This window comes from Vidua macroura, chromosome 3, assembly GCF_024509145.1.
Source record: "Vidua macroura isolate BioBank_ID:100142 chromosome 3, ASM2450914v1, whole genome shotgun sequence".
Taxonomy (NCBI): Eukaryota; Metazoa; Chordata; class Aves; order Passeriformes; family Viduidae; genus Vidua; species Vidua macroura.
Genome location: NC_071573.1, coordinates 29,582,808 through 29,606,246, shown reverse-complemented (window position 1 = coordinate 29,606,246; position 23,439 = coordinate 29,582,808). Strand labels below are relative to the sequence as shown.

The window sequence follows — 23,439 nt, the reverse complement described above, 5'->3', positions numbered from 1 at the left end:
GGCTAAAGGTACATCAGATACCGGCTTCAGCTAATCACTAATCAGTCCTTCTCCGGAAAAAAAGAAAGAACAGGAAGCCTCTCTGTTTTCTTTGAGGTCGCAAGTGCCGGGGGCAGCGACCTGCTCTGACCCAGGACAGCGGGAGCTGCCCCTGCGCGGTGCCGGGGGAGGCATGGTGGTGGCGGCTGTGGCTGTGGCTGTGGCAGTGGCTGTGGCAGTGTCAGGCACCCGGCCAGCAGCGTGAGGGACGCAGGGAGGCTGCGGAGCCCCGGCACCCGAGGATGTCGGGCAGTGCATCTCCCACCCTGGAGAAGAGCGGCAGCAGCGGGCACGCAGGCAAGGGGATGGCCGTGGGGCAGCACCCCAACACCATCAGCGTCCAGGGTGTGTCCTACACCATCAGGTAGGGCTGGGAGGGCGGTGTGGAGGGTCCCTGCTCCGGCGCCAGGGGCTGCGGAGCGGGGCTGGCACTGCGGGCTGTGGGTTTGGCCGCAGCCCAGCACGGCAGGAGCGATGGTGCCAGGCCCCCCTCATGGCGCCTCAGGGCTGAGCCCTGCGGAGCCTCACCGCATCCCCTTCATGCGTCTCGGAAGGACGTGCTTTAGAGGAGATTTCCAAACGCTGTGCCCTTTCCCACTGCCTATCTCGCTGCGGCCAGAGGGATAACACGAGGCCCTAAGGAAAGGGACAGGTGGATTAATGGCTGGCAAACATCATCAGCAAATAAAGCCACAGTTCATGGTTGCCCTTTTGGTTGTAGTCCAAAAGCCTCTTAGCAATCATTCTGAAAAATGTGCTCAGACTTTGTTTTATCTTCCAGGTAATGCCAAAGTTGAAGCCTTAGGAGGGGAAAGGGCAAGGGGGAAAATACTTTAATTTTTATTTTTCTATATTTTAAAATCCTTGCAGCTCCCATCCCACATGCAAGTAGCTATGAACCATTCACTTGCTTTATGCAAAATTTTTACATATTCTCTCACCAAATTTTTTATTGGTGTTTGTTTTCCAAGAGAGCGTGTTGGCCCATGGTGGAACTTTTCTTTATATTGTAAAAAATGGACCCGACAAATACTAAAGGATGTTTCATTTCACATAGAAAGTGGACAGATTATGGGGATTTTAGGAAATTCTGGTAAGTTGTTCCAGTACTTTAAATGAAGTTAGATCACAGCTAATACTGGTGACTTCCATTGTGACATGAATGTGACTGAGGTCTGTGTATTAAATAATGAAATTGTGGCTGATTTTAACTTCTGCTTTGTAAAAATGGTGCTTGGTTTTCCGAGTTGAGTCTTCTGTCATCTAACTAACAATTATAACTTCAATAACAGACAAGGTTACTTCAAAACTCAAATGTTTCACTGCAATTGTGATTTTTTTTATGATTTAAATGCTAATTTGCATTCTAGTTTTCCCATTTACCTTCCCTTAATTAGCTCCCATTTCAGGGCCTGTTATTTTAAAGTTATTGAGAAAAAATCCAGCTTTGTACTTTTTGCATGTGTCCATCCAAGTCAGGCTACCACTCTTGGAATCATAAAATTCATCTCAGCGCATGATTAATTTCTTTTGTTTGAAAGGATCTGGGAAAACAACACTTCTGGATGCAATATCGGGAAGACTGGGACATAAAGACAACTTCTTTGGTGAAGTGTATGTGAATGGACGTCAGCTGAAGAGGGAACACTTCAGAGATTGCTTCTCTTACGTGCCACAGGTTGATTCCTACATTTATTTTTTGTGTACGGTGCTTCCTTTTGTGTGAAAAAAGTTGCTAGTGTAATGGAGTATACTGTAATGTAAATGTGATTTTACTAGGAAATTTGGGACAAATCAGTTAATAAGCTGTATGAATTATTAGGCTTGCATGAAGAGGGACAAAATTTTAATTACTATGGGACTAACTGCTTCTTCCTCTTCACTTTTTTTTTTCAGAGTGACACTTTATTAAGCTTTCTCACTGTACAGGAGTCTTTGACCTACACGGCTTTACTAACTCTTAAGAAATGCTCCAGCAGCTCCATCAAAAAGAAGGTTTGTATTTTACAGTCTTCCACTAGAAAGTCATACAGCATGTCATGTAATGTTTTCACCAGCAGCACTTTCCATCCATGGCTGTGCTTTATATTTATGAGGTTTTGTAATCATCATTCTGCAAATGGGGAGAAATCCTCCTGCTGAGGAGTAGGGCACAAGCTCTCTGGTGGTCCCACCGCTTCAAGGGACTTGTGCTGGTGCCCCAGGACATCACCATGATGCTGGGACAAAACACTCCCACCCGAAGCTGAAGCAGTTACTATTGCAGGAGATGCTGGTCTTGGTATTGAGGTCAATTCCCTTTCCCCAGAGGGGAACCTCTGTTCTCTCAGGCATTTAGGCCCATGTGTGCTGGCAAGTCTCATGGACAGCACAACTGATTTTGGCACCATTCTGTCTCCTGTAGGATATCTCTCACTAATCACAACAGCTCAAAAAAGCACTGGTCTATTAAGCCTCCTGCAAGCTACTTTCTTGATGAAATTGGTGTGTTTTGGATTTATTTAAAGGGCTCTTTTTGAATTCTATTCAAAGTAAAATTGGATATTCTTGACCAGAGGGTCTTGCTTTCTGTCTTCTCTCTTCCTCAGTCTTCCACTCAGTACTTTATACTTTCCCAGAATTGGTGTGCCTTCCTGCTCCCTGATTTTGGAAGCCAGAGCAGCACATTATGCTCCATACCTTAACTTCTAGTCACCCCTGAACTCTTAATCTCTTAATGCCAAGTGAGGATACAATTTAGTTATCTCAGAATACATTGAAATAAAATTTTAAAGAATAGTAATTTAAATAATGTATTAAAAATAATAAAATAGAACTTAGGCCAGATACTGTCCAACTAGAATGGATGCAAGCAGGATATTGGTAAAGCTGTAACTTAAAATAATGTCTTTGTCTTTTTTTTGCTGTTTTTTTGCCATTGCACACAGGTATCTGAGGTGGACTGTGTTTAGTGTTTTGAAATTGTAATTATTTTTAGGTAGATGCAGTTATGACTGAGCTGAGTCTCAGCCACATTGCTGACAAAATAATTGGAAGCCGGAATGTCGTAGGAATTTCTGGGGGTGAGAGGCGTCGGGTATCAGTTGCAGCCCAGCTTTTACAAGATCCCAGTAAGTACCACTGCATGGATTTTTGAAATAAAACAAGGCTGTGTCACTTTGTGCTCCTACCATAGGTCATTGTAAACCACTTTAAAATACAAAAGCGTTTGCATTCTTTAATTCATCAGAAGCCAGTCTGGTGATAACAGAAAAGAATAAGTAGTAACTGAGGTCTGCCATTGATCTCTTAGTTGATCTTGGAAAGCAGACAAATTAAAAATCTTAGGGACTGAACATAGGTTTAGACTTGGATTTATCCATTTTAAGTCTTTCTGGGTTCACTGTTCCCAAATGTTGGTTGTGGTCCATTAATTTATCATTTTTGAGTACATTAGAGCCATACATGTGCAAGCACTGAGCCTTGTAGTGGAGTAGCTGTCCTTGATCTATGTATGTGTGAGTAGCATGTATGTTGCAGTGCTAAAAAAATTCCAATGAAAGGAAATCAAAGCTGAGCAACTACGGAAGGATTATCCATGGGAAAAATTCTGTCAGTTTTGAGGGAGTTTTTTGAAAGTGCCAGAATCTCACTGAGTGAATGTACAGCACATATTTATTGGATGCTGGAGTCCTTGTAGCCATGTGGATGTGTTACAAATGCATATTAGGCAGGAAGGAGCTTAAGTAGCGCAGTGAGGTACATCCCTGCTACTGGTGACTCCTGGGGTATGGTTGCTGCTCAGGACCTCACTAAACTCTACAGTAAACAGTATAGTAATTCTGTGTAGATAAACCTAGAGTGAAAACTCCCTTCCCCTCATACCCTGATCAAGGTTGGACTGCCCTCTTCCATGCTATGTGTCATCTCTATAAAAATAATGGATTTGATTATAAGTTTTTCCCTTTCATGTGCAATAAAATAATGAAGAAAAGGCAGTCACATCTGCTTCAATCTACGGAATTGCATGTGTTGTATTTTAATAATTCTTTGTTTGCTCACAAATTCTATGTATATATATGTAAATTTAATTCAGAATATATAACTCCTAGCTAATTTTGTCGCTTATATTTACAATTTTGTAAATGCTGAAATTTATCATTATTGTTCTTGAAAGCAGATGTATGCATCAAAACTACTTTGGTAATTTTCAGATTTCACAGGAATTTAGAAGAAGTATTATGCTCTGAAGTATTTTTTAATGTCCTTATTCCTAGTCATTGAAACAGAACCACTGAAACGAAATAAAACTGAAAGATCCTGTCATGGCAATATCTCTGCATACCCTGCTTTATGTGTGGAACTTCACCTATAAAGTAATTTCTATGTTGTTTGCCAAATTAGCTTTAAGGGCAGAAGCTATGCCATTTGCTCCTCATTTACCTGAATTTTAAAGTTATTCCTTGTTGTTTGACAGAGGTCATGCTACTTGATGAACCAACGACAGGGCTGGACTGCCTGACTGCAAACCAGCTTGTCTTGCTTCTCTCAGAGCTTGCACACAGAGACAGGATTGTGATTCTTACAATCCATCAGCCTCGCTCAGAACTTTTCAAGGTAGATGATACCTACTCACTTTTGGCTTTTCCGCCTGACCTTTTAGTACTTAGGTTCTTTAAAGGATGGAAGTACAAGATCCAGTATAGCTGCCTCTTTTCCTTTCCTTTGCTTAATTAGAGGCCTCTCTTGAACTTTGCAACTCTGGTCTTGTCCTAGTCACAGGGCACTTAGGGACACACATTGCCTTGTGAAAATGGTGTAGAGTCTGACTGTGTGCCTAACACTTGTGTTATGCAGTTACCCAAACCAAAACCACTGGGAGAAGTAAAGACAAGGCATGTGGGTACACCTTGGTCGTGTGGTGGGGCAGTCCTGCCTCGCAGGGTTTGTGCTGGGGAAAGCATTTCTCCTTACCCATTACTGTTTCTCACTTTGCTCTTACCCACCACCTGCTACATGAATATGAAACTCCTCTTCTGTGGCTGACTGAATGGAGTGTTAATGGTTGTGGGGCCAGAGGGGAGTAACAGTGCTTTTCTGGACTGAAAACAGCCCTGGTGTCTTGATAATATGGATTGATCATAGCTGGTGGGAACCTTGCCCTGGCAAATGTTCACCTGAAGAGCAGTGCTGTTAGAGTCCTTAAGCACTTCAGGATAGTCTTGCCAACAATCTGGGGGGTTTTACAGGCTGGGGCTATTAAGCACTGAAGGGGGTCAGTCAGTAAGTGAAGGTGCATTAGAAATGAAGTCAGAAAGCCACATCTCTTTTTGTGGATTACCTCTGTATGCTCTTGTCATTGACAGTTTGGAGAACCACTTGAGCTTAAAGATGTGTCAGTTTGCATGACCACCAATGAGAGGAGTAAAAGAAAGGACCAATGTCTTTTGGGAGAAATACAGTAAGGAAGTTTGAATGTGTCAAAACTATTTTTTCCCATCAAAGCATGTCTATTACCAAGACAGTAGCCGTACTCAAGAATGAATGCACTCCTGATCTGATCACAGTGGTGCCCAGTGACAGGACCTGAGGGAATGGCCTGAAGTGTGACAGGGGAGGTTTAGGTTGGATCTTAGAAAAAGATTTTTCGCACAGAGGGTGGCTGGGAACAGGCTCCCCAGGGAAGTGGCCACAGCACCAAGTCTGACAGAGTTCAAGAAGCTTTTGGACAATGCTCTCAGGCACATGGTGTGATTCATGGGGTGTCTTATGCAGGGCCAGAAGTTGGACTTGATGATCCTGATGGATTCCTTCCAAATCAGCATATTCTGTGATTCTTAGTACATACTGCTAATATATTAATTTCTCCCCAACAGTTATTTGATAAAATAGCCATCATGAGCTTTGGAGAAATGGTTTTCTGTGGGAACCCTATGGAAATGATCTCATTTTTTAGTGACTGTGGCTATTCTTGTCCTGAACAATCAAATCCTTTTGACTTCTATGGTAAGTTTGTCTAAATTGTTTTAGTAAAACAATTTGGTTTTTTTCCCAAGTTAAAGTTTTTCCAGAGATAGAAATGTATTTGAATTCTGCTCCAACTTTTTAATTATTTTCAGCTCAGAGAGAGGGCTGGCCCCACGTCATTCCTAATGACTCCATAAAATAGCCATATTTGCAGTAAAGGAGTAAACTACCACTAAAAAAAGAATCTCAGCTTCATGAAACCTGTGGATTCCTGATGGCATTTCCCAGCTGGATGTTGGAAAATTAATTTGATTCCAAAACTGTGGAAAATCCCATGCTCCTCTGGACTCTGTGATGCCAAGCAACTTGAAAGAGTTGTGTGGAGGGATGTACAATAAATATGGGATGATTTGAGGCCTCAATTTCCTGGAATTCTAAGTTTGAGGTTTCTAAAAGTTTGGGGAGTTGCTAATTCCAAGGTGAACAGCTGGAACAGAATGGGTGCTTCAGGAGATGATGATAGCAAGATGATGATAGCTGTTGGCATAAGCTGGAGAGTATTGTTTTACCAATTCAGGATGAAAAAAAAGAAAACGGGTAAGCAGGAGACTTTGGAAATGAGACTTGGTTTTGCTGCAGGACATCCATGTCCCTGATCCATACAGGCGCAGGTTTGAAGAGAATGTGGATGTGTTTGTATGTGTACAAATATGCAGCCATGTACATAACTCTATTTAAAACCAACACGTTAGGTTAATTCTGGCAGTACTAGCTGAGCACTAACCAGGGAATTTGACCAATTCAAAAAGCTGCATTCAGCACAGGTAGTGTTTTCCTATTGTCTACATGGCATTCTAAACTCAGTGAGAAGAGAGGTTGGTTGTTGACATGAAGCTGGAATGGGATAAAGCTGAAAATACTGGTATGACAGTGAGGATAATTTTGCCTTCATGAATTTGAATAGTCTTGAAAAGCATAGATGATTTGAGATTTAGACCCACTTTTAAAAAAGCTTGTTAAAGAGAGTACTGCATTCTTCAAATGTCAACCTTTGAATGTGACAAGAAAGGAAAAAAATACAGATTAGAGCAAAGAATCATCAGAATATTTAGTCTTTTGAAAATTGGTAGTTTATATTTTTTTGTGTGTGTGATTTGATGTGAATGAAGGGACAGATTCTGATATCATTTACATCAGCAACAGAGGAAAATATATCCTATGTATTGAGTGTGGATTATATTGCTGAACTGTCACATGTTTGTAAAAAGTACTAATGCATGGTAGGCATTAGCTAGATGGTCTAGTTATAGTAGTCAGTGTTACCATTCTTTTAAAGCACACTGAGTTGCCATTTATTTCCTGTGTGACTTCCAGCAAGTCACACTGGCCAAGTTTTAAAAAGTGTTTCTGCATTTCAGATGTTCACATTTGTAAAAGCAAAGGCTTCATTTTGTATGTGTTTACCATTAAAGACAATTCTGCTGAATTCCAGCTTTTAGAACACCAGGGAACTATTCATAAGCCTAATTCAGATTTTGAGGAAACCTAAGAATCTTGGACAAGGCCTCCTTTTGTTGAATTTGTATTTTGAAGTTGAACAGAACATTGCAAAACTGAAATCTAAGGATGAGAGAAACCTTAGGAGTAAATAACTGATGAAGACATCTTACCAGATGTAAAGTAATATAAAATTGGGTAAGAACAAATATTGCTGAGAACAACAATCCAGTTTTCAAAACCTTGGCTAATTCATTGCTGTTAGGGAATAGGGAAATTTCTAAGGCATTTTAGCGCTATTTCTGAATCTGTATGACTTGTAAAAATAGAACACACAAATTTCCCATCTGCCAGCAAAAGAATTGCTGGTGCCAGGAGCATGTTTAGGTGGACTTACTAGAAAGGAATATTAACTCTGTAATGTAGTTACCTTTCCTGAGTTCCACAGCAGTCAGTAATACTTCCTTCAGCTTGGGCTGAGCCTGCTAAGGGAATTTGGCCAGCTGAACATCCTCTGACTTCACATTAAACAAGAAGTATGTTTGCAAAGGAGGTAGGTGAAACCCAGTGCAACAATGCATTAACAGCTCAAGGAGAGAAGAGCTGTGTCTACAGTGTGAGTTCACACTAAGCAAAAAATAAAGCTCCATAGTTCTGGAGGAGTGGGCAGAGGACAAGGGGGAGCTGTGGAGCCATGTCCGAGCATTTGCCTGAAAACCTGAGAAATATACGACCAGATAAGTAATCTCTTCATCTTCATAAATGTTCATCCTCTGGTGCTTTGTCTTGCTCTCTACAACTCTGTATTGTGCAAGGAGAGTGCTAAAGGTCTGACCAGCACGGTGCTCAGACCTTGCATTTCAGATCAAGGACCTGAACTGCAGGGTCCTACGGAGGACACAAAACACAGATTTCTTGTGGCTGCACAGTTAATGAATTCCTGCTGCATCTAACAGAAGGGAGAAAGAAACCTTGAATACTTTCAAGTGACCTTTTCATCTTTGCATATTTTAGAATAGAGACAAGAAGAAGTTAGTTGCATGGGCAAAAAAGATATTAAGGGAAAGTGATGTGTATATAGAGTAAAAACTTTGTCATTTTACAGTGGATCTGACATCTGTGGACACCCGAAGCAAGGAACACGAACTCAAAACCTACAATAGGGTTCAAGAATTTGTGTCAGCCTACAAAAACTCAGTGATCTTTAGCAAAGTACTGGAAGCCATTGAGAAAACAAAGTATATGAAGGAGCTGCCACCAATACCATTCAAAAACAAAGACTCACCCAGTGGCTTTGACCAAATACTGATTCTTTTACGGTAAGACTTTCTCCCCCCTCCCCCTTCTAAAGCAATTTTTTTTTTTCTTCTCCACTAATCTCTCAGGTTTCCCCTCCATGTATAGATGCACTTCCTTGGTTATTTGATCTCCCACTGTACTTGTCCCTTGTCTTTTTTAATATATTAGCTCTTTGTGGACACTGTGTGTCTAAGATTTGTTCAAAGCTTAATACCCTACCAACATGTGTTCAGTTGTAGCTAACAGGCCTTTTATTGGTTTGTTTCATTATCAGGAGAACAACAAGAAATCTCTCCAGAGATAAGACAGGCATCATCATGCGTCTCCTCCAGAACCTGTTATTTGGCTTGTTTATAGCCTTCTTCCTTCTTAGGCTAAGGAATGACCTGGCCCAGGGAGCCGTGCAGGACCGTGTGGGGCTTGTCTACCAGTGCGTGAGTGCACCCCCCTACACAGGGATGCTCAATGCTGTGGCCCTGTGTGAGTTTCTGTCCTGTCTTATGTGCAGCAGCAGGTGTTGCTGCCGCTCTGTCTTAAATAAGAAAAATTATTTTTTGAAGATAGTGATTTAAAAGATCTTCACTGGTCTAGGTAATGTCAGAGTTGATACAGAAGCACAAAATTCAATGGAATTTAAGGGAATATGCCCTGATCCCTGCCTTTCTTTTTTACAGCTGGCCTGTCTGTGAAGGCTTTATTCTAAACTGTGCAAAAGATTTCGCTGTGTGTAGCATTTTATAGGCAAGACAAAGTCTAGGTCTAGCTAACATGTAAGTGAGCTCAAAACTAGACACATGGAAAGGATGGAAATACAAAACAGCTTTGACAGCAATTAAGCATAATTGGATTTATGATTATTATGTGATGATTATATTTTTTAAAAGGATTTTTCTCTTACAGGTGCCATACTGAAAGCAGCAGTAGTTTCTATTTACAGCCCTGTAACCTGTTTTGCTCATGTAGGGGAACATACACTGCTGTCATCAGCTTGAAATCAGAGCACCTCAATAAATTGGCCAGTGACAGAGGTTTTCTCATGTCCTTAATCTGTATATGCAAAAAGAGAAGGATGTTCTGCATGCTGAAAAGTCAGGTCTCTTTCGTTAAGCCTACCAATGTTTGCAATCTGCAGGGAGCATGCTTTGCACTTGAAGTGGGGGGAAAAGGGATCAGAGTGGTTTAAGCAGAATGTTTGTGATATATTCTCAAAGTTGTCCCTGTGCTTCAGATCATTTCTGCTAACAACAAGTCCTGCTCTTTCTGTTTAATGGTAATTTACTTCATTTCTTATATATTTAATTCAGTCCCACCTCTACGTGCTATCAGTGACCAAGAAAGCAAAGATGGCTTGTATAAGAAATGGCAAATGCTTGTAGCTTATATAGTCCATTTCCTACCCTTCAGTGTCATCAGCGTGGCCATTTTCAGCACCTTCATATACTGGTAAGCATTTGGACCATCTGTTGGATTGCCATTTTGTTTTTGTTATCAGTGTCAATTAACATGTCAGCAAAAGGCCTCCTGGCATGGCTTCCTGATCTTGTCTCTCAAAATGATTACACAGAAACCATAAGGAAAGATGACACAAATTTAGCCCTTCTCTTTCAGGCAGAGCTGAAAACACTTCCCCAGTAGGTAAATTACCTGTTCTCTAGGTATCTTGGAAAGTTTTAATGGACCTAGGAGAGTTACCATCCTTTTGTCATATTGAAAGCAGGAAGTGTCATTTTACATTGCATTTAGAAAGACAGGAAATAAAAAAACCAAAAAAAACCAAAAAAAAATCCACCCCAAAATGAGGATGTCAGCTGTAGGTACATGACAGTAACAAACCTTTTATTTCCTGAGACATTGGGGTTTAGCTACAGCGTATGGAAGTGATGAAATCTGGATCCCTTTCTTATACCCTCCGGAGAAAAATACAAATTTCTATCCTTCATTCTTTTTCTTTTCTAATGTTGAGAGATGTCTAGTGCACCAAAGTTAATTTTAGTTTATGTGTACAAGTGATGAGCAGGCTTGGTTTGTGTCGTGGATGCATTTTCTCTGATGAGCTGTTCAAAAGTGGTAAGTGGATACACCCTCATAAAAGAGCTGAAGTGCAGAAGCCATTCTGCTGTACCTGTGCATGTTAGTGCTCTTACTTTACAGTAAGATGGATGGAAAATGGATAGAGTAGAACTACACAAAATTGCTTGGACTTCTGAGTCAGAATTTTTGCACCGGGAATTTTGTAGCAATTTTCCCCCATCTGGAAAAACTCAGAAAATAAAGATGACTATTCCCTTCTTCCTTCTTGTCTATAGTAGGCAATGAGGGGCAGTGCTCAGCATTTACTTAATTCTTTAATTTGAAATCTCAATGAAAAGAGAACATCCCTGAGAGGAAGATTTCTGCTCTTCCAGGTGTCAGAACTTGCATGCATGGGCAGGTTGTTTTGTAGTTTGGTGTGGATATGAAAAGTAGTCACCTTTATCCTCTCAGCTACCTGAGCTTTTATTTCTGCAAGCTGTCAGTGCTACCTGCTTGAGGCAGGGCTCCCTGGGAAGCCTTTTTTTCCACAGGCAGACAGACAGAAATTACTCTTCCTTCCATTAAGTGCTGTGCTGACATTCTGTTTATGAATGGTGCTAAGAAAACAGCCATTTGGAAAGCAGCTTTCCAGGCTCAATGACACTCAACTCCATAACAAACAGGGAATCCACATGGGCAGAGACTTTGCCCCTGTGTTTTGGTTGGCTCAAACACAATCAACAATAAATAGTGAGGCTCCAGTTAATGGATAATATTTACAGGTATTATCTTTCCAATATTGCGGTTGTTTGGAAGCCATAAGGGATGTGTCAAACTGATTTCACAATGCTCTTAGACCTCTCAGGGCAAGCAGTTTCTGGATGAAATTTTGGCAGTTGTTACGCAGGACTGAACTTTCCCAAATGGACTAACTTTTTGAGAGACCTTGACAAGCCATTTCTTGTAGAGTTTGTGTTTGTGGAGTCAGCCAGTTGGGTCAGGCAGACCGAAACTCTGACCTGATCAGACGTGAGGCAGGTTTGGCCAAGTTCAAAAAGAGCCTCTTTTGATTCAAGTGAATGTCCTGTCTATGCAGATTTTCCTAGCTGAAGATACCTCTGGGAAGTCTTCCGACAGTTCGACAGTTCACATCATGTTGTTATTCTGTTGCTGTCTTTGGGCTGTTTTTTTTTTTTTTTCCGTGGTTTTTTTTTTCCTTTTTTTTTTTTTTTTTCTTTTTTAAGTCTTCTGTTCTATTCATATCCCAGATTTACTAACCTGTGTCTCCATGTCTCTGTGTAAAGTTTTAGAGTGTCTCTGAGGTGGTAGTTTTCTGGTAGGACTTTGGAAAGCTGTTTCTCCTGCACCAATCTGTACTTAAAAGTTTTTAAATACCTGCTACCTTGCTGAGTGTTTAATACTGGAAGAGTCAATGTTCATCCATCTATTTATAATTTATTTTGGTGTTACAAAAAAACACTATAGAAAAGTCTATGAGAAAATTGATACTTCTGTTTTAAGACCATATTCGAACATGGTGGATTTAAAAAAAAATAGGGTCTTGCACTTTTTGTTGCTACAAAAATAAAATTTAATGTTGAATTGCTGCTTGTGAGTTAAGCAAAGCATGCAGTGTGCACCTAGTGTGAGGCAATTTTAGTATGAGGTATTTTGGAAAAAGAGTAATGTGTCACAGTGTAATAAAGGGTTTTGTCATCTGTCACATACACTATAAGGCTGAATTAAGTTTGTCAAGCAATTGCTGGCTTTTCTTAACTTTTTAATCTTGAGTATAGATTGAGAGGACTCTTTCTGTTGGGTTAGCTAGAGGAAAATTGAGAACAGCGTGTTGCATTGAAGAATGCAGGAGTATGGGGGAAATTGCATTGGTGTGAATTACATGGGTGGTGAATTCAATTAGTTTTTCATTTAATTGAGTATATCCATACTTATGTTTGCTTGCACATTATCAGAAGTGCAAAATCCAATCTGTTAATTACCTTCATAAAGATGTTATTTAAATATGTGACTTACATGAATGACTCCCACTGCAAAGACTTTACAAGAAGCAGCAGGTTAGTTTAAGAAATTGAAAAGCTGTGGTGATTGTCTTGAAAAAACCTGGGTTTCTACAAGAATTACATCTTTGTATAACCCTCTTCAGTCTAGATGGAGAAAACCTCATGTATCTGCACTTACATAATTATAGTAAGTGGATGTCCTTTGTGTTAAGATTCCAAACAGTATTCTAAGGATTAAGGCATAAACTCTTCACCTAATGAGCTATAACTGCAAAAAACCCAAATAGAAACAAAAGTAAAAGCCACCTTCCAAGTTTGCTACCCAAACATTGTTTTTTAACTGTTCTTTTGCTCATCTTTGTACAGGACTATAGGATTGCATCCTGATGTTTCCAGATTTGGAATTTTCTTTGCTGTTGTCCTAGCATCTCACATGATTGGTGAACTACTAACACTTGTTATACTTGGCATGGTTCAAGACCCAAATATAGTCCAAAGTGGCATTGTGCTACTTAATTCAGCTGGTGTGATAGTAGGAACGGGACTAGTAAGGTAGGAAAAAATCTTACTTTGTTACAGTGTTGCTGTTACCACTGACGTGGAAGTGTTTCTATAACAGTTGGTTTTGCAGAAATCCAGTAATGCACAGGTAGCCATGGAAAAGCAAGAGCAGCTCCTTCAGAGGCAGAACTACCTAATCTTGTTGGGCCTTGTACTAAACACAAAAACAGACACTTAGTATCTTTAGATATCAACAAAGATATTGATGATTCCCCCCAGTTTTTGCAAATACATTGAAGATAAAACTGAAAAATTAGTATCTATCAGCTCATCTGAATTCTTTTATTGATGCTGACATGATGACATGAAATGCTGTCCTCATTAAAGGGGCCTACCGAAAATCCCTGTTCCTACATCTTTTAGTAACTGCTGGAACTTATGACATTAAACACTGGTAATGCTGGTTTAAAAAAGCAGTTGCTCTCAACTATCTTACTAGTATTATTATCCAGTTTAGCCAGCAAACTTTTTAGTCACTTTTTCTACCCGTACAGACTGAAATCTATAAAAGTTACTGAGTAGTGTAGTAAATATGCGGGAAAATTGTGATCCTCCTGCTCTATTACTGTGCAAATAAATGGTTTTGTGTTTTAATTTTGTGAAGTTTGAACAGTTTTCCCATTGTATTTGTCAATACTGAAATTACTGGGTTTTTTGAGGGACATACCAGACTAAATGTGTAATTGTTAAAAGTAGTTTTCCTAAGATACTGAGCAAGTAGGATATGTTTACCTGAGACCCTCCCAATGAAAATTAAGTAAGCCTAACAACACATGGTGTTGTCCTCAAGAAAACCATCTGAATCTTCACTAAGCTGATGATGCTTTGTCTCTTTAAAGTAGATTTCAGCTCATACTTATGATATAAAGCTAGGTTAATGTCTAATTATTTGGTCCCTGCCTAATTTCAGGAAGATGTGTGTTTATAGTGAAAGACATTTATTCTTGCTACTGTAGTCTAATGCCTTAATGATAACTTAAAAGCATTAGAGGTTTCTAACCTTATTTTACAGCACAGATTTTGCTCATTAATATTATGAATCTTTTTGATTAATCTCCACAAGCAATGAAGGACATTAAAAATACCATCGAGACTTAGTTTGCTGGGGATTTTTCTTGTTAATTTTTTGTTGTTGTTGAATTACAAGTCTTGAAGTATTTTAGATGCTGAAATTGCCCTGCTTTGTTGAATGTCTCTTCTCATTATTTCTGCTTCATTTTTGCATTGTTATTATTGCGGCAATGAATTCCTATTCAGTATTACTTGGTTTTGAAGATGGAGGGAGGGTTGGTGGTTTCTTACTTTGAAAGCAAAACATTTCTGCAAGTAAGGTTAATGTTGAGTCTTGTCATTTTCAGTTTATCACTGCCATGTGAACAGCAAGCAACCATATAATTCTTTGTGACTGTTCATAAACAAGTCAGGGCTGAATGTTGTGACACTGTACCAAAGTCAGGGACAGCCTTCATGGTTGTCTCATCATTTAGCCCTAAAATTGGACTTTATGTTTGAAAACCCTACAGGTAGAGACAAGAACTGTTTTTGTCACAGGTTACAAACAATGAGGGCTTGTTTTAATTTGGGGTCTCTTAGTATGTAGCAAAAGCCAGCTTAACTTCTCTGTTTCTTTAAGGACCATTGAAGATATGCCAACACCTTTGAAACTGCTTGGTTTTCTTACATTTCAAAAATACAGCAGTGAAGTCCTTGTAGTCAATGAATTTTATGGCTTAAACTTCACATGTGGTAAGTGTTCCAAAAAAAGTCCATTATAAATAATTTTAATGAGATGTTGATGCTTATTTTCCTTCTATGTACATGTATCCTGATAAAATAAATGTAACTTTTGAGTTGCTAAGAAGAACTTACTAATTAGTAAAGACTATTATGCCACATCAGCAAGCTAGGGCAGAATTTGATTATTTTGTTCCAACCATTTCTTATTCTTCCAGTTCTTTTGTCTTCCTCTTTTTCACCTGTTCTCTTATCCCCTTTTTGGAGGAACTTTGGAAGCTAAGTTTATTACAGGCTGGAAATTTTTCCAGTTCTTTTGTCTTCCTCTTTTTCACCTGTTCTCTTATCCCCTTTTTGGAGGAACATTGGAAGCTAAGTTTATTACAGGCTGGAAATTTTTTTTTAGCAATGTTACACAAATAGAGCATCAAAAGAATTGTGCAATCTCAGATCAACATCAGTGGAGGGAATATTGAGAGGTAACAAACAGCTGACCAGGTATCTCCTCTAATACTGGAGAGGCTTCTTTCAAATGTGTTTCCATGGTATTTACTGAGAAGCTTGGGTCTGTCAGGCTGTGCTTTGCTGGTTGTTAGCAAGATAACCTGCTGCAAAACAAGAGAATCAATCAGGGTGGCAGGGTTAGTAGCTAATACACATTAGTGGGGGTAAAACTTATAGCTTTGGACCTACTTGGGGTGTTGTAGCCAGTTGTCTGTGCTCCTCTCCAAGGCTACATATTTTTTCTCTTAATCTTTCCTCTTTATTACAAGATCAACAACTGTTAGAAAATGAATCCATGACTCTATTAGTACCAGCAAACACCTCATTTTTAATGTGCCCTTCTTAAGTTCTTAATGCAAGGAGTCACCATTTCTTGCATTTTGGAACCCTCAACACATAGGAACACTGTAAGTCTATCACATGGGGCAACTTGCTTCTTGATGCCACTCCAGATAATGTGTCTGAAAAGCCATAAATCTTTGTTTGGCATGAACAAAAGAGAGCGCTCCTAGTGACCATTTGTTCTTCCCTTCAAAACATATGTCATGGATTAACCACAGAAACACAGAGCTCATCTGGTTTTATTCCACAGTGATGAGAAATACTTCTATGGGTATGGTTCTTCATGGAAGTGATATCAGGAAGAGGTGTATTTAAGGCATGAGTTAGAGACTGGAGTACGAGTTTTAATTTTACTGATTTACCTACTAAAGAAATTGTTTCTTTTGACAGGTGGAGCCAACAGTTCCACTGCAAATAATGCTGCGTGTGTTCTCTCTCAAGGCATCAGGTTCATTGAAGAAAACTATCCTGGGGCATTGTCCCGGTTCACAGTTGATTTCCTCATACTCTATGCTTTTATACCAGTACTTGCCATTATTGGAATTTTAAGCTTCAAATTAAGAGAGCATTATTAACAATGAAAAAGTAGCAATTCCAACAGTCTCCTCTACTATACTTTTATCTGTATTATGGTTGAAGGCTTATATTGTTGGATTTTAGATAGAATTTAAATGATTACACATATAAAAACACATTCATCTTCTCATGTTTGTTTTCACCTTGAAAACCAATGTTCTCTTAAGAGTGTGAATAACTCCTGGTACTGGTATTGCCCACCCCTCTCTTCTGGCTGATTTCCAGATCAGCCATAATCAACAGTATTTCATGTTTTAAAGGGCTGATTTAATTTAGTCAGCTATTGTTGACAATTTTTAACAACATAGCAATGGTGCTCTAGTTTTTTTCCCTGCTATTTTGTTTTTTAACCACTACTAGTAAGTAGAGGGGTCCAACTGCTAGTAAATCTCATTTCTAGGATTGTATTTTCAAAAGTCTTATGCCTTGTTTTGATACTGTTTGAGGAATCTGTAGAAAGGAAACAAACCAAATACATCTAAAGACATAATCAAGAAATCACTCCACTTTAATCTTACACACACTATAAAATTGATGAGTACAGGATCTTGAAGCAGTATCCAAGTTAGCCAAGTTGGTTTTGCCTTGTAAATGATAGTAAATCAGTGAAAAAAGTTAGGTTATTTATATCAATTCTTTATTTCCACTGTCAAGTTCTAATCTTGTTTTGGAAGCAGTTTATGAATTACAAGGAAAAAATATGTTTGTTTAATAATGTTTTGGTTTTATTTAATAAAATGTCACTTTAACTAGGGAAAAAGTATAAAAGTTGTTTGTCAGAAGCAATGCCATTTTCATCTTTGGAATTTTTTCTCATGGGCCTTTCAAAATTGAAAACATAACAGACACAGAATTCCTAAATTTTGTATCTTATTCTCATGTTCTGTAAAGAAATTAGTTTTTGCTGAGAGACAGATTTCTCCAAGGAGGTAAGTATATTTGTATCTTAAAATTCTGTAATTATATAGCTAGTTTTATATGATAGTTCTGAGATGAGGCAGTTCATAACAAGGAATTTAAAATACAATCCTCAAGGTAATACAGTATTTCCACTTAAGTGTACTTTTCTAGTACCTTTATGCAAAATCTTCTGAGATATAAATGTTGTTATCAGAAAAACATCTGGTGAACGAATATATTAAAAATAACAAATAGCTTTAAATAGCTGGAAAGATACCAGATTAGTCTGTCTTTCCCATTTTTATGAGTACATTGGTTTGATCTGGTTTGCCAAGTGACTGTTCAGACATTCACTCTCTGACAAGTCTGAGCTCTCAGGAGACATCTCTGGCTTTCATCTGGATTGTTTTGAGTATTCTCAGAACACTTACACTCAGTGCATCTCACACTAGTGAGGTGTGCATGGACAAAAACCCATTCCTGCTTTAGACTGAATGTGAATCAATAATACTCTCAGCACTAACCAAGTATCTGTTAAATTAATTAGACTGACTTCCCAGCATTTGAATATATGACAGAAACATCCATCTTCTAAACTCTGTGTGCCATTATACATTGCAAGAAATAAGTCCTGTATTACACTGTATGATTCTGTGACAGAGAGAAAGCACACTTCTGAATTCAGGTCAAAGAAGGTTTTAACTCCACTTTATTCTGGGAGTTTGAGATTTATTTATTTATTCAAATATATCAAACAATTATGTAAGTAATTATTTAGCTTTTGTTTTGAACTACAAAAAGATGCCTAGCACACTACACAATTTCATATTTTGGGTGTTAAAACTTCTTTATATTCAAATATATGCTTAGGGTAGAAGTATTCAGAAGTAAATCAAATAATGTGTTATAACTTATAAATTCGGTTGAACTAATGCCAGTCTTCATATACAAACCCATCTGAGAGCAGTCTAGAATTCCTTTCTCCCTACTTTTTAAAACTCTTTGCCAGTGCCAAGATAAACTAATTTGGACTGAGTGAATAAAGAGCTCCCTTTATAAAAATAACAACAGGGATGCTTAATAAACCAACTTGGTAGTTTGATATTATATATTTTCAATTGCATCAGATGAAATTATTCATGTAATGTAAAAATTATAAAAATAATGTTGTAAATGGTGTTAAACTGAAGACAGAGCAGTTCATCAATCGGAGTCAAAATCCATTTCTTTCCAGGATTTAGAGGCATTTCTTTTGTATTGTTCAAGTTCCTAAAAAGAAACATAAATACATATTAAATTAATTTTCTCATTACTAAAAGTCTCCAGAAACTACATGTATTTATTTAGCAAACGTATGTATGTACAAACACTTTTCACTGCAGAGAAGGTGTACTATATTTCTGTATTTAACAAAATTAACCTAAAAGTGCTATGAATTTTGCCCCATTTGCTGTCATGTAAGGAGCTACACTTTGCTGTACTTTAGATCAGTAGAGTACTAGCAAGGCAGACAAATGACCTCATCTCAGTCAACTAGGAGCACTGAAGCCTGTAATAGGAGTTTCTAGCATCATTACAAACAAGTTTCCTCTACTGAATTTTATGTAAGAGCGTGTACTGTCAGGAGTAATTTCTAAAGATTTTTTTCAGCAAAAAATAATAATTTAGGAAGCATTATGATGGCTTTTCATTTACTTCAAAGTAAGGCTTCCAGCAAATTTACAGGAAGATGATGCTTTCATGAGGTACTTTTAGACCTAACCCTGTACTGCTTGCAAGACAAAAACTCACCATATCATACTTAGATCAGGAACGAGGTGGACATAAACCAGTGCTCAGGATAAATGTAGCCAAGACCTTCAACAGTGGACATGTGTTTTACAATTGTTATTTTGATTTTAATAGAATGGACTTCAGAGAGAAAGAGAGGTTCTGCTGTAGGCATGCAAGTATCAGCGTGACAAAAATAACAAAATTCACACCTGGTGAATTTAACAGAAGTATTAACTATCAGTTCAGAGCACAGAGGGAAGAAGAAGAAATTAAAGGGCAGAACAACAAAACAATCATCATTTTAAGATTATATGGAAGTAATAAATGGAATTTTCTCTCAGGAAGTCACTTCAGCAGCTTTGCCAGAGGTGCAGAGTTTTCAGAAAGCACCCCAGCTGTACGAGCGGAGAGAAAATGTTTAGTCAGTGCACATTCTTCCTGATGCTTGTAGGAGTCTACTGGTAGGGTTAAGTAACTCCATGGGGGACTGACACAGAATATGTTGTGTCATAAGCCATAAGTTGCATTATTAGCTACAACTCCAGTACTGTTGAACTGTTCTGTCTCTAAGCTGGTCTTTATTCAGTATTTTCACTCCCTCATTATTAATATATAAAGTAATTATGATCTTGAAACATACTGAACTGTTGGAAACTTGCCAGCAGTTAGGAATAGAAAAAATACTGTGGTATTTTAAGGAGCACATGAAACCTGATTTTTGCTAAGGAATTTCATTTTAAAACTTTCTCAAAGGTTTCAGGAAGGGGTAAAATTAGATAGTCAAGTTTTATATAATAACAATACCATCTGGGGGTCACATCTGCAAGTGTTGGTTAAATAATTACCCTTGCAGATTTATCCTCTGACTAAACTCTTTCAAGAAAGAGGGAGATAATTTAGCAGAATTAATTTTGCTCACGTTTAGCTAGCCTAGGAGTCAATTCAGTGTAAAGGCAATTCAAAACAATACAAACATGCGAATTGTCAAACTACAGCATATATTAAAGCTGTATAGCCACTCCACTGCATACAGAACTACAGAACAAAATTATATGTATTTATTTTGGACAGGTATCTAGGTAAGGCTAACATTTAAACAATAAGAAATGAAAAATAAATTTGATTAAATGGGAGGATATTTAGGAAAAAATAATCTTTTAACAAATGTCAGTGATTCAGGAGGGAAAATGTTGTCAGCAGAGTACACTTACCTAGTTTCTATGCAAAATAGAAAGTAAAATACATCCCTGTAAATCAGAAATGTAATGCAAAATTCTTTCAAACACTACTTAAGGGTCACTCCAGAGACCCTCTTGAAAAAGGCCCCTTCCTGCTTGTAAAGTTCTATACTGCAAACATGAGCAGAATTCTAGAATAGACTGATGATATAATCAGCTAAGAGATCATGTCTCCAAAGAAAAGAAGATCCTACAAAAGAATGTATCTCAAAGTACACCAAAATTTTCATGCTAGCATTATGCTACACTTGTTTTGTGTGTGCAAGTGTAGGGGACAGAGATCAGATATACAAAGAAAAAATAATTGCAATTTAAATGTGCTTTCAATGTGATCTGAATGCTTTAAATGTAATTAGTGCTAGCAACTTATCACAGATGTCTCAACATTGGCATAAAGTGGGCTTATTTTTTTTTTTTAAACCTTAATGCTTCTGTACTTCTGTGTTTCTGTAAATTCTTCATCTGTCAAATGGGAAAGATCACACCTAATCTCATAAAGAGATTGGGAAGAAAGACGTAACTGATGTTTGTGAGGCACTCAGATAAGATAACACTTACCACACACTCTCAGAGGAAAAAAAAATTAATACTTTTGTGCTCACTGAAGTGTCTGAATGGCAGGTTGAAAAATAAGGTACATAAGGAATAAGGATGATGAAAAGAAATACTAAACAATTGAATTGAGACATCAGCAAAATAGTATATGATCATGTAATTAAAGACAATACTACAATGTCTGCAAACAAGAAGGAAAAAATTAAGATTGCTGGAAAAGCCTTAATTGTTGCATTTCCTCTGTTCTGAGTGACTGATAGGGCTTCAACTTTCCTTTTCATGCAGTTTCTTACTGGAAGTGCCCTCAATCTGGAGCATGGTGAAAGCAGCCAAGTACTGAAACACTAATTAAAAGTCTTAAGGACAAAAACTTTAGTAGAAAATTTAATAACAGTGCTCTAATCATGCTCTTTAATTTGCCTTAAAAATGAAATCCTTTTTACCCATTTGGACATGCTTTCATGTGAAAACAAGAAAGCTTGTTCTTGGCAGCTAAGTAAATATCCTAAATAACTTTTTCTCTTAAAAAGACTAGCACATGTCCTCCTGTGGAGAAAATGAAAGGTGGTACTGCTCTGTTACACAGGCTAAGGTAGGGGCCTATTATATTTCTCTGCCCAATAACACTGGTGTGACCAAGGGTTCATGGCACACTATGACATCTTCTGTTTTGTGGAATGCAACTGAAATGGTCTCCTGAAGTTCAGCAATATGATCATGCCAGCAAAGTATGTTGAAAAAATATGGCTCTCAGTCTGTTGGCCAGCACAGTCCCCATGTCAGCTGCAGATCTGACATGGAGGTGACATTTGGTTGTGAGTTGATTAGGTTGCTGCAATTTTAGGGGAAATGCAACTGTTCTTCCTTGTGAGATGTAGAATCTTCTTGTGTTTACGATTTTTTTAAAAAAATCTTAAGAGTTACATCTCTGTTCGTTAAGATCTGCTTCCTTAACTTGTTAGCTGACACCAAATGGCACCAGGCATCTACTTGTTTGACCTTACTTCATGGCATGAGGCTTCAGCTAGAACTGGCACCAATCCCTGAAGTAATAGCTCTGTGTAATAAGGACCAGTCACTGTAAACTTTAGCACTGCATGATTTCTGAAGCACATGAGTAAGAGGCTCTCCAGTTCTGAGCTCAAGGTTGAGCTTTATCTGTTGCATCAATGAATGAAGCTGCAGTCTAATGTCCAAATCAAATGGTCCAAGCACCTATTTTGAGTATTAGCAGTGAAGGCATAACAGGAAACAAAGAAAAACCCTCAAAAAGACACCTCAGAGTACTTGTATCTTTGGCAGAAAGCATTTCTAAAGGAAAGAGAACAGACATTCCCACATGCCAGGCTCTCACTGCCGCAAACATTTATAAGGAACTAAGGAAGAAGACTTTGATGCTCCCCATAGGTGCTCACTGATGCAGGTGTATACATGTAGCTCTAATCAGAAATATTATTTTAAAAGATCTAATTCTTATTCAGCTTATGTGTGTACCAAAAACCAAATTAAGTTGACCTAAAAGCATCAAAAGTCAAAAAACTAACAGGGAATGGATAGAGAATAACAAGTTTGCCATGTGGTTTATGTATGAAGAATTAACCAAAACCTAGACATTTAAGGCCTAATAACTATGCAGAATTAATTTTTTTTTGAATCTTGAAAGCCCTGCAAAACCCACAAAATTCCACTAATTCCTGAAGAAAATCTGCTAGTTAAGAATTACATTAGAGATAGAAATTTCAAAACGGTCCCTGATGCTGTATTCTCTCTCAGAGCTTAACTACAGGGACTGAAAAGCAGTAAACAATTCCAACAGCACTATTTGATATGAATCTGTGCTATGTATGTCTGTGGGGCAAGAACTAGGAAAAGAATTCTGAAAAGACATAGTTGAGAGAGATGTGCTCCACCTTGAAGAAAGGCACAGTGAGGAAAAGACAGCCTCAGAGAGGTTTCCAGAGCAAAAATGTTTAGAAAGAAAGTGGTACACGTCATAGTTAACTCTGAAAATATTAAGGAGGCAAAATAATCTGGTCTAAAACAAAACAGTTATGTCAGAATGCTAATGAGGTGTACTCTAAACTTCTACAGCCAAACAGCATCTCAGATAAATGCTGGCTAACAGTACCTCAGAGTCAGCCAGGGACTTTCTTGATTTTTTTAAACTGTTTTCTTATTTTATACTCAAGAATTAGAATTCAATCTTTTACTCTGCTAGAATGCAGGCAAATCCTTCAATCAGAATGACGAAGTTGGAAATGATGTATTTAAACTTTGTATTGCCACAGTTATCTCTAAATCTATTATCGAGCAGTCCTGATAAGGTCAGGTATTGCTGGTTCTTCTAACAGATGCAGTGACAGGGGTTGTGTTTTGCTTCCCTTGCTGATTTTGTGCTTCTTTTCTTGTGAAGCTTATCTTTGAGATAAATAAGCAAATAG

General features: G+C 38.2%; 2 protein-coding genes across 5 annotated transcripts in view; one reads left to right on the top strand and one right to left on the bottom strand.

The window, feature by feature from the left end:
• Window positions 1–228: 228 nt before the first annotated feature.
• Window positions 229–17,027, top strand: ABCG5 (ATP binding cassette subfamily G member 5). 2 transcript variants are annotated; one of them, XM_053972844.1, is made up of 13 exons: window positions 229–403; window positions 1,011–1,132; window positions 1,581–1,717; window positions 1,936–2,034; window positions 3,017–3,149; window positions 4,496–4,635; window positions 5,895–6,024; window positions 8,588–8,801; window positions 9,155–9,261; window positions 10,086–10,224; window positions 13,182–13,367; window positions 15,010–15,122; window positions 16,347–17,027. In XM_053972844.1, the coding sequence occupies exons 1-13, from the start codon at window positions 282–284 to the stop codon at window positions 16,529–16,531; spliced, it is 1,827 nt and encodes a 608-aa protein (XP_053828819.1). In that variant the 5' UTR covers window positions 229–281; the 3' UTR covers window positions 16,532–17,027. The 2 variants fall into 2 exon arrangements, with proteins under 2 accessions (XP_053828819.1, XP_053828818.1); XM_053972843.1 differs by having other exon boundaries at window positions 9,056–9,261.
• DYNC2LI1 (dynein cytoplasmic 2 light intermediate chain 1) overlaps window positions 17,023–23,439 on the bottom strand; it is a 20,289-nt gene continuing 13,872 nt past the window's right edge. For all 3 annotated transcript variants that reach the window (XM_053972849.1, XM_053972848.1, XM_053972846.1), the window contains exon 13: window positions 17,023–18,701. In XM_053972849.1, coding sequence (XP_053828824.1) covers window positions 18,636–18,701 — 66 coding nt within the window. In that variant the 3' untranslated portion in view covers window positions 17,023–18,635. The remainder of the gene's footprint in view (window positions 18,702–23,439) is intronic.

Excerpts from the sequence above, each read along its gene's own strand:
- ABCG5 (XM_053972843.1), top strand. The coding sequence starts at position 282 with ATGTCGGGCAGTGCATCTCCCACCCTGGAGAAGAGCGGCAGCAGCGGG. Across the intron at positions 10,225-13,181 it reads TTCAGCACCTTCATATACTG|GACTATAGGATTGCATCCTG; the intron begins GTAAGCATTTGG and ends ATCTTTGTACAG. Across the intron at positions 15,123-16,346 it reads TGGCTTAAACTTCACATGTG|GTGGAGCCAACAGTTCCACT; the intron begins GTAAGTGTTCCA and ends TTCTTTTGACAG.